The 11,429-nt window shown below is 37.1% G+C and overlaps 1 protein-coding gene across 2 annotated transcripts; it reads right to left on the reverse strand.

Moving 5' to 3' along the window:
• Positions 1–147: 147 nt before the first annotated feature.
• On the reverse strand, positions 148–11,225 carry LOC137941429 (nonsense-mediated mRNA decay factor SMG7-like). Of its 2 annotated transcripts, none has more exons than XM_068786835.1 (8): positions 11,138–11,225; positions 10,391–10,516; positions 8,485–9,093; positions 8,179–8,301; positions 4,010–4,224; positions 2,004–3,920; positions 1,744–1,887; positions 148–676 (listed from the first exon to the last, which is right to left on the reverse strand). In XM_068786835.1, exons 2-6 carry the CDS (start codon positions 10,460–10,462, stop codon positions 2,036–2,038), a joined length of 2,904 nt encoding a protein of 967 aa, XP_068642936.1. In that variant the 5' UTR covers positions 10,463–10,516; positions 11,138–11,225; the 3' UTR covers positions 148–676; positions 1,744–1,887; positions 2,004–2,035. The 2 variants fall into 2 exon arrangements, with proteins under 2 accessions (XP_068642936.1, XP_068642935.1); XM_068786834.1 differs by having other exon boundaries at positions 148–686.
• Positions 11,226–11,429: the final 204 nt, after the last annotated feature.

Below are 11,429 nucleotides of genomic sequence, written 5' to 3' on the forward strand. Positions count from 1 at the left end.
CTTCTCTTCATTTTCTATGTTGCCAACCATGGCCTCAGCAGAGAAAAAATGATAAGAATTGACGTCGAGGACAAGATTATTTCCAATATGTTTTTCAATAACTTAAAATCAGTGGTTATATGAAACCACACTTGATATTTTCCAGGTAACTGAGCCATATGATTTGCAACCAAATGAACGAGGTCTTATGAAACATATAAAGAAGTTCATTATCAACAGAGAACAAAAAAAAAAAAAAAAAAAAAAAAGCAATTCAAGTGTAAAAAGTGCTTGCTTTATGCGTGCGTTCATGATATAATGAAAGGATCTCTCTCTCTCTTCCATATCAGCCATATACCCGCCAAAAACCTCTAATAGGACGCTTGTGAAGTTTCTTGGACCTCTTCTATTCTTATCTGGCATCCCCCTGCAACTAAATTGGCCCCATCACAAAGACGATGATAATGGTATACTCAGACACCAAAACAGGTAAAGACTGACCACTGACAGCAGCAATTGCCGCATAAAGAGCAATAAACTCCGTCTTCACTGATTGAAAGTTTAGCTCTGTTTTCATGCTCCAAAATCATACCACTCTGGTTCAGTATTTGCCACTATCTCAAATCTCCAAGTCAGATGGAGCGAATCACTTTTAGCTGTTCCCCGGACCTCTGCACCACCATCCTCTGCCTCCAATCTGGCAAGCTCTACACATGCACTTTAGAATGAGATGAGCACCGAGATCCATCCTTAATATTATTAAGCATGAAATAAAAAATCTACAAATATCAGTGTCAGCTATTTGATCCAATGGGGAAAAAACACCCACACTGTCAACAGCTCAGATACAGTGTCATTCATTTAAATCATGATCATATCATCCATCAAATATTACAGGATTCACACAAGGGTATATAGCAAAGGTATTTTCGTATTGATACATCATACATGGAGCTTAAAAAATCATCTACTCTTGTTAAACCCACTGAAGTCAGTATGCTCCAATCCTAAATAAGATTTTGACTCTGTGAAAGTCAGCTTTCGCCTCCTCCTCCTAGTACTACAACTAATAACTAAAATATGAGTTGTACAGACTAGAACCAATAACATATGATATCTATTCCTATCAAAATTAGTGAAATTTTTTAAAAGTAATAAAACCCAGATGCGTAACAAATGAGAAGTACATAATCCTATCTAATCAGAATCTTTCAATAATTGAGATAATATAATTATCTAATTTTTTTGAATGTTACTATCTGCAACTAAAGGATCTATACTCAGATAAACTCTGATTTCATGTTCATAATGGGGCAAAAGTCAGATCTGGCCTGACAAAAGAACCTAATAATCAAGCTTCACAATTCCCCAATATTTTCAGGCAGGCACTTCATAAAGAAATCTCAGTGGCTGATTCCAGACAGAAATTCCTCAAGGTTGGGATTGGAATTTTGACTTCAGATAATCATTAAATGAGGGGGAACCTAATAATCTAGGTTGTGTGATGATATCCCTATTTGGAGTCAAAATTCAGTAGGGATCTCACAACAGCTTCCTTCTACAGGTCTCAGGGGCTGGTTGAAATCTCAGAATCTGACACAAAACACCTGCTGTGGCTTGGACTTGTATCAACCACAAAAGGCAACACATTTCTTATGAACAAGAAACCCTTAACAGCAGCCAAAAAGTACAACCAACCATGTGGGATAGTTGTTCGATAAAGCTGGACCAATGCAAGAAAATGGAATAGAAAAGCAAACTCACCTGTATCACAAGCAGGTGCATGCTATGCTCCTAAGACCATCTCTACGCTCTGAGAGAAATTCAACAATATCAAAAGGTCTTCTAAAGGGACTACCAAATAGCACCCATTCTGCAGGCGAAACAGCACGAGAGATTCTCAACGACCTAAAAGCAAGAAGATAAAAAATCAGCCAAAATGTTCGGATGAGCAGTGTAATTGAAAAAAAAGAACAACCTGTAGCTCTAAAATGCAGACGTAAAGAAGTTTCCCTGGATCTTACCACTTAAGATTCTCCTGATCCATGCTTGCTCTTCACACAAAGAACTGGTCTGACCATAGAGGCTGTCCTTGATACTGATCAGACCATGTTGTAGATGTCTGTTCACTTCCCTGTCGGAGCTGTTGTTCCTTAAGAAGTTTCAGATGTTCAAGTTGCTGAATATTCTGCCAACCTCTTTGGCCTTCCACCAAGTCACTCTGCAAACAAGGAACTAGTTTCCCAGGAAAGGGAAAATTCATTGCACTGCCAATAATGTCACTATTGACACTACTAGCACTCTGATGGTAGTTGCTATCTTTGTAACCGAAGCCGACATTAGGCTTGATTGTTTTGTTTTCTGGATATTGATATCCATCCAACCAGGTATAATCATCAACTGTTGGGTGCAGATCATTCCTCAAAATCGAACTAGAGAAGGGTTCACATAGTAGCTTCTGAGGAAGAGGGTTAAACCCAGGCGGAGGACCATAATGTCTAGCAACAGGCTGACTAACTGGGCTTCTTCTCGAAATTGCAGGCATGTCTAATGGTATTTTGGTCATCATAGCAGCAGAATTAATCCGAGAAGCTGACAAGGCCTCTGAAACTTCGTTAGGGCCACTAGATAACACACCACTGCCACTGAGACTGACAGGCACTGAAAATGTTAAAGGGACTGCAGAAGACTTGGGAAATTCCATGAACTCAGACCTGTTGGAAGAGACATGCCCATTGCCAAGGATAGTTAAGTTCTCCAATCCATCTAAAAGTTGATGCTCAGAAAGCCATTTCGAAGTAGCCAGATCTGCAACATTTGGCAGAGCCTGCGGAATAACATCAGCAAAAGATGTGGGCAGCTGCGTAGCTGTCAATAGAGCAGGAGGTGGCTGCAACACAGGGCTACCAGAAGAAGCAGAAGGAACTGCATGACAGTTGCCTGTCCAAGCCAGAGACTTAGATAAGCTTAAATCAGATTGGTTATCAGCTCTTAAGGGCTTGAAAACAATCACCTCCTCCTCTTCCTCTTCCACCCTTTCTTCCACCTTAGGAGATTGGGGAACTACAGCTCTTGTTTTCTCAACTAGCACTATCTCTTGCCCAAGCATGCCATTTGGTGGAATAACATCATCAGCAGTGGCAATCATATCATCTTCATTTCTTTGAGGCTCAAAACCAATATAAAATATCTTCTGCTTCTGATCAAAATAAATGCTCTGCTGATCAACACAAACCACATTCACTAGAGCCCTTCCTGCTGTTAAAATCCTCGCAGCCCGAGCTCTCTTTTCCTTGTTGCTACCACCACTTTCAAAACAATACTTCCTTGAGAAATCTAATATAAGATGTGCTGGACGAAGTGGCAAAAACCCCCTCAGCTCAAAATCTTCCCACAAAGCAACAAGATTTTCACTCTCTCCATCATCATACAAACTCATGTCTACAAAACAGGATTCTTCACCATCCCCATTGACTGAAACCAGACCACTAGAAACAAGCTTGTTAAAAATGGCAACGCACTGTTTCCAGAAGAAGGACATTGCTCTGGCCTGTTTTTCCTCAATAATATCAGGTCCAGATACAATATCTGAATGAGAGGCCAACCACTCCACAAATACAAGAATACCAGGTAATAGGCAGCTGGATGGAACATCCTGCAACTGGATACATCTGTTGATGATGTGACCCACAAATTCAAAGCCAGCAGTGACTGCATTCTGAAGCAGTACAGACCGTTGCAGTATCTCAACATAAGATTGGCCTTCTGACTCCCTATTCACATTATGAACAGTGAATATAATAATTGCAATAACCCTAACAATAAAAAGTGCACTTTCACCAGCATCCACACCAAAGTTCAGCTCCTCTTCAGGTCCAGAAGAAAGAAGAACATCCAGATTAGCAAGTACAACAGAGAAAATCTCATCAAAGGTCTCCAAGCTAGAAGGGAAAATATACAGAAGATATTTGTTAGTTTGACAGGCATAACTAAATTCAACAGAATAATAAAAAAGAAAATAAAAGTATACCTCGTTTTAGTGAAGAGTATCCCATTCAGTCGGACAAACTGTATACAGAAAGTTTTGTAGGTTTCTTGGACAACTGACATCTTTTCTTTAACAGGGTCGGGTTCTATTTTATTGGCTTTTGCCAAATGTTTGGCCTCATGTCTGCCTCTTCCTCGTCCAGAAACTCGCAGAGGTGTTGTCTTGACAATAGGCAACTGGGAAAAAGCCTGACGATTCTGTTCAGACATAATAAGCAAATCAAATGACAACCTTATTGACCAAAAGCCTTAAAAATAAAGAAAAAGAAAAAAAATAACATGGTAAGAAATGACAAAAATGAAGACTATCACGTAGACAATAAATGGGCAACTTAAGGTAATGAAACAGCATTCAAAAATCAATCGACCACTCTAAGCAAACAAAACCATAACTATATGAAAGAATCTCATTGGAGTTTAGATGTTTTATTGTTTTTTTATGTGTACATGTGGTCCTTCTAGGTTATTTAGTTCTGGTGATGTGATAGGATTCACTGGGAGGCTTTTGTTTCACTTATATGCTGTTTTAATTAGCTTTATATGTAAAATAGATCGAGGTGCAATTTGGTCCTTCCATGCAATTTTCACTTAAGCAGCATAACAGAATAGGCTTAGGAGTCAATTTCTGACTCCTAACATGCTGTTGTCACTGGCACCTTCTTTTTCTTCTCTCCTTATCTATATCTCTTATCTCTTCTTAGTTTCTTCCTCTAGGTTCGTCCTTTCTTCTCCTTCTCTTCATCAAGACTTCTTTTCTACAGATTTTGATCAAATCTTCCTACCGACAATCCAACCTCCTGATAAAGATTGCAGTTTCAGAAACTAACCATGGCTAAAAGCAATAACCCGGTATCTTTTTCCTCATAAAGATGAACCTAACCTGTATATGTTCAAAAATCTATAATAGCCTACTAACATGTCCAGAATAACTAACACTCTTGTCTACCACCTTATTGCCAAAAGAAGTTTGATATTCCTTTTCAAGATCGTATGAACTATATACACACTTGAAGGAGAAAGGCTATATACAATTGGGAAGGATTATAGACAGTTCTTCTATGATATTTATCACGGAACTTATGCAGTTCCCCATGATTACCGCCAAGCAATGATGCAAAGAGCAAGTTTAAGAGGGCAAGAATATTTTTTGCTTATTCACAGATGAACTAGTCCAAGCACTACTTTCCAAATATAGAAACAATGTCTATCTAATAGAAACTTGCTCCCGGAGATATGGTCACATCAAGTTCTCATCCTTTAAATAAAACTTTGCTTCCTTTTCAGACAGAAAATCCTAAATGTTCAAACATCCTCAAACCAAAACTTTTGCTCACCAACAGATTAATTACAGTGTGCAACCTTGTCATATAGTCTACATGTTAGCTAAATAATCAGCTTTACCAAAATCATGCAGTACTAGGGTGGATGGCAATTTCGCCCAATTAGCCATTCCATGAAGTTGTTAAAGAGATGGGCAGTAAAACAAGACCTCTCCTTAAGTAATAAATGACTTAAAAGTTCGTATTAGTTAAAAAAATTAATAACAGGCCTATATGATATTTTGTAATAATAAATTAAATAAACGCTTAATTATTTCAAAATTTTAATTAAGTACTTAAATTAATTAAGTTAATTACATGCCTACATATTTTTTATTTTAAAAAATTAATTAATTAAATGTTTAATACACATTTATGTATAGAGAAAAGGAGATGGACCCAAGTCCATCTAATAAGCTTAGGTGCACCCTTTTTTAATTTAACCTTCAAATTTAAATAAACTAACTTAAAATTTTAAGTTTTTTTCTTATTCTACATGAAGTATCCTTATTCTATACATTCATGATTGATGAACTAACTTAAAATTTTAAGTTTTTTTCTTATTAAACATGAAATATCCTTATTCTATACATTCATGATTGATGTTAAATTGAGAGTTTTCATATTTTTATCAATTTTTAACAATAAAATGAAGATAACAGCGTTGTTGTAAATATAATAAGGGCAATGGCATTCTTGTAAATAATATGCCTTTTCTAAAGAAAAAAATTTTGTGTGTAGCCAAAGCTAGTTGGACTTGAGTCTAGCCTATGCACACTACACGGACATGAACCCAAGACATCACATGAAAAACCTTGATAGTTATGTTAAGTTAGGTCCAAGGCCTATCCCAAAATGACTAGTCATCTTAGGAAACCTTTTTCCCAACTAATAAACTCAAGGTCCTAGTTCTCACTAATCCATGTGGGACTATTCTTTTAACACTCCCCCTCACATGTAGGCACTCTTTTGTGGCTCTACATGTGGATAATTTGGGTGGAGGCCCACATATGAGTACCTGCTCTGATACCATGTGAAGTTGGGTCCAAGGCCTATCCCAAAATGGCTAGTCATTTTGGGATGAGCCTTGGACCCAACTTAACAAGTTATATAATATTGTGTAACATTTTTTGAGGACTCATGTCCAACCAACCTTAACTACACCCAAATTTTTTTCTTCGAAAAACAACTCTATTTACAAGATTATTTATTTGATTATATTGACAACAATACCATATTCTCCATTTCATCACTAAGATTTGATAAAATTAAGAAAAAAATCTCAAATGAACATCAACATGAATGCATTGAATAATAAGTAAATGTAGAATAAGAAGAAATCAATTTTAAGTTATTCAATCCAAATTTGATGGTCAACTTGAAAATTGGGTGCACCTCAACTTATATGAACTTAGGTCCATACTCCTTTTCAGAGTATTTTATCATGATTATATACAATATTTTAATAATTACTAATCCATTTATCATTTACCCACAGGTATTCCAGTCAATAAAACAATAAAAGGGTAATAAAACCAAGGCTTTTTCAGTGCAAGCTCAGAAACAGACCCAGGTTCTCCAAAATCCGGGTTAGGTCAGATCCAACCAAGTCCATGGCTGGACACAAAGCAGGTCAAAGTGGACATACTCAAAACAGAAAGAGTGAGTCTGACCCCCCAACCCGCCCCGCTCCGACCCAACCCGACCAAGTTGTGAGTTGACCTGGCGAGTTGGAAAACCATGAATAAAACACTTCTTAAGTATTTTGGATGGAATAGATAAGGGAGAATATGTCTGAAATTGGAACAAGTAATGAATAACCCTAATCAGTTTTAGTTCCCATTCCTTTACAGTCCTATTTAGTACTACAATTTTAGTTGAAGCCTATGGATTTTCATTAAATAATAAAAAAATATAGGAGAGAAGAAAAGAGGCGTATCCTCAGCCCTACGCTAAAAGTGGAATGGAATTTCAAACAATTAGATTTTGTTGATGCATACCATCTTTTGCAAAGAAGTCAAAAGAGATAGTTAACAGACCTCAAAGTATGGCTACTAGATATATCTAACCTGGTGCAAATTTTTAAGATTTAATCAAATAGATGCCTTAATCACCAGGGCAGAGACATTTCTGCTAAAGTCAGCCGATGACTAAGACTGAGTTATATAACCCCACAACATTTCGGTAACATTTCAGGAAAAAACTGATCGCAAAACTTAAATTTGACTATATGAGTACAAAAAATTAGATATTTCACTGACTCGATTATAGTATATCTTAGAAGGCATAAATTATAGAGAAGTTCAATTTAGTTGACCTACACATGACAAGACCATAATTAAGCATTACAACTCCCATGCAATATTTATATCCACCTTAACACATTGAACTTTAAACACACACTATCGAGAATATTTTTTAAAAGTACAGGAAATATTGAAACATGATAATAAATAGGACAAACAACAAAAAAGAGCCACATAACAAACCAAGCACGAGCTGGAATGATACTTATCTCCTCTTAGAAAGAACATAGAAACTACTACTCTTGGCACTTAACATAGAGGAGTGACAACAAAGTTCATTAATGCCATTCAAAAAAAAAAAAAAAGAAGAAGAAGAAGAAGAAGAAAAAAAAAGCAGATAATAATTAATGCCCTTCAATACCTAATAGATAATTCCAACCAAATAATCTCTTGGTGTTCTCACTCAAATGGAGCACCAACAACTTAGTTGTCAAACTAAGCAGGCAGCTCAACCTCATCTATTACCAGAGAATATGTACAATTTTTCGGGCAATTTTACAAAGTCAATCACATGCATGAAATGATACCTTCTCAAATGTAATAATTAAGTTGTCTCTTGCAGTTGAGAATGGACTGTCCACCGCCAAACTTCGGAAATACCGATAAACAGCCACCAAATCATCGCCTGAATATGATGACAATATTGCAAGCTGCGAAAAACAGCATCCACCATATCCACTTAAAAACAGAAATGGAAAATAACGGTGATAGGAAAGAATGCTTCTGAAAATGACAACAGAATCACGCCCTCAAAATCAGCAAAGAAAATAAGAATGTCGTGTACAATTTCTACCCATCAATAGAATAGTAGCATCAAGAAAAAAGAGTAAAACCTGATGATGGGGATTACCACTCGATGGCCAAAGAGTAGCTGCCTCTATATAGTAACTGGAAGCAGCTGCAAAATCACGAAGAGCTGAATCACCACCCTCTCCATACAATCCTTTGTAACGAGCAAGGTCACCCAAATATATGAGACAACGGTGACAGGATAACAAGCCTTTCTTCATCTCTGCAGTTTTTTTTGCATCTTTTGCCAGGGTAATCCCATTCTCTGGACTATCAGAGAAATAACCAAGGAGAAGTCCATATTTTGCTCTGATTTTTAGGATCAAGTCATGATAAGAACCAGTTGCTTCTGACAGGAATGACTTAAACACTGAACGGGTATTCTTAATGCGGTCCAGTCGCGAAGAAACTCCTCTCCCAGCATCATGAGCTGATGATGAAGAAGAAGCAGAAGCATTGATGTGTGCTCTGAACTCCTCAATCCTCCGGTAATGCAACTGCCATAGAGCATACTCTATTTCATGCTTTTCAGAAAAATCATTATCCTTCAAAATTATGGTCTCATAGTTCTCTCTCATTTGCAGCCACGCACTGGGGTCTGAAGGGATTTTTGATCTTGCAGCCATCCTAAGTCCAGTTTCCAGCTCAACATTCTGCCAACAATAAAGCATGTAAGAACTTTAGTTAATCGTGAAGTAATCATCTCAGTTAATCAAGATCGTGGGAAAAATAAACTAAAATACAAGTTCTCTGCTTCATAATCTACCATGAACTCGTGACTGCTTCAGCATCACATCAACCTACCTTGACAGTTCCCAATTTAAAAATGTAAACATTGTCCAACATGAAATATCACCATCAGTGAGACATATGAGTTACACCTTACGTCCTGGTCAAGAACAGACGTAATGATAATACAAAGAAGTCCCACAATATGTAGAAATATATAAAACATGGAGAAAGGCTTCAAACATGAGCTAATATATCTGAGACAACTGCCACATCAGTCCTAGGTTATCCAAGAAAATGATGTAATCTTCCTACCTAGGCAGGATTTTTTGTCTAAAAAACATTCCAGAGTGTATTCCTTTTGATGTTCTATAATAATTCACTTGCTTGGTTTTCAAGTTTTTTGTATATCCACCGATAAAGGCCGGCCCATATCCATTTTCATGAACTAGAAAACAAAAATTGCATGTAACACTTTGTTTACCAATAAATGGAGTCACGTGAATCAACTGTTATGTATCCATTGGTATCAATAAACCGGTTTATCCTAGTAGCACACCAATGTCTGCTTCCATATATAGAGGAAATTTCTTATATCTTGAAATAAACCCCTATTTCCTTATATTTCCTTATGTATCTAGGACAAATTAACGTTTCCACAAAGACCAACATGTTCCATTTCCTGATATTCTAAACCGCGTTCACTTGCCACTTACCATCATTTGAGATCTCCCCTAATCATTCAGTCATGAAGTGAATTTTACCATCTGACTCGCAAAGAATTGCTAACACGAACAGGACCCTCTCCTCGTGGATGGAAGTCTTTTCTTGCCCCTACATCAATCTTGGGACCTCAAACATACCAATGAAAAAACCTAGAATTCTGATCCTAGCCTCAAACAACAAACTCAACCAAAATCCAGCTGGCACAAAGGAGAATACATTTAACAATAAAACCCTAGAGAATTGGTCACTAGAATGTGATCACTGAATTCAATTGTTGGATAGACAACCAATTATTACATGCAGTTACTAAATAGATCAACACAGGCAAATAAAGATGTTGGGTCTATTCATATACCAGAGTGACACGAATGCATGTTAACCGCCAACATAAAAGTTTAGCCATGCGAGACAATAAAGATTAGAGTGTTTAAAAAGTCAAACCAGTTTAGAAACACAAAATTGCCCCTGCTGACTACAACAAAGAAAATAAAGTACCTTGTCGAAGAGACGTTGAACAAGGTCTGGAGCTGAACGAGCTGATGAATTATCCATTGGAACAATCATCATCCATAAAAAAAAAACGTCACCAATACTTTCACTTCAAAGGTTGCAACTTCAACACTAATAAGACATGCGGTAAGAATTAAACAGTGAAAATAATATCGAATCCACAAAGGTTTTCCAGTGTAAATACATGATAAGACCACGACTAACCCTACTAAGTAGGCCCAAATCAAACGTGGGTTTCAGAAAGCAAGGTAAGTGATGATAATTCATGCTTAGTCATAAACATTGAGTCGAAATGCCAAAACTTCTAATCTGGATCTTTTTTACAAAGCTATCTTAATATCCTTTTATACCGCCCCCAAAAGACCTTCAAATAAACATCTCAAAGTCCCAATTATTTTTATATATCCAAGAGAAACACCGGTGAAACACCTAATAGACTAAAATTCGAAAAATCTACGGATGGGAGACATTAGACGTATTAACCGCTAACTCGTTCAAGCCAAAAAATATGCACTATTACATGAATTACCCTTGACAGAAAGGCTTTCAGAGCAAAATCGAAAAAGAATTAATCAATATTAATCGCACTCGGGCATCCGAAATCATCATCATCATCATCATCATCATCATCAAAACTTCAGGAACTTCGCTTGTCCGAACATGGAAGGCAAGTCACAGTTACAACTAATGGCAGGATCGGACCCTAGGGCGCAAGCAATGAACGCGACGTACCTGAAACGAGGGCAACGAGAGAAGAGATTTCGTATCGAGGCGTTATTCTATCTTCTTCATCTACGTCAGCCGTCAAACAAGAGCGGTGGGCAACCGCTTCGTCATGTTATATATATAATTACAGAAAAATAGTTTTAACAGGGAAAGGAACGCGCCGACATTAATTTCCCATCCTACAACAAGATTGGTCCTCCGACGTGGCCCAACTAAAGTCACAAACCAATGGGCTCATATTAATTCATCTTTGGGTAGTAGTGATCTTTTATAATATATTTAAATAGAATATATATCT

The sequence above is a fragment of the Aristolochia californica genome, unplaced genomic scaffold (assembly GCF_029961685.1).
Source record: "Aristolochia californica isolate CCGP_79_NKW_82.1479 unplaced genomic scaffold, dmAriCali1.0.hap1 SCAF_9, whole genome shotgun sequence".
NCBI classification, from domain to species: Eukaryota; Viridiplantae; Streptophyta; class Magnoliopsida; order Piperales; family Aristolochiaceae; genus Aristolochia; species Aristolochia californica.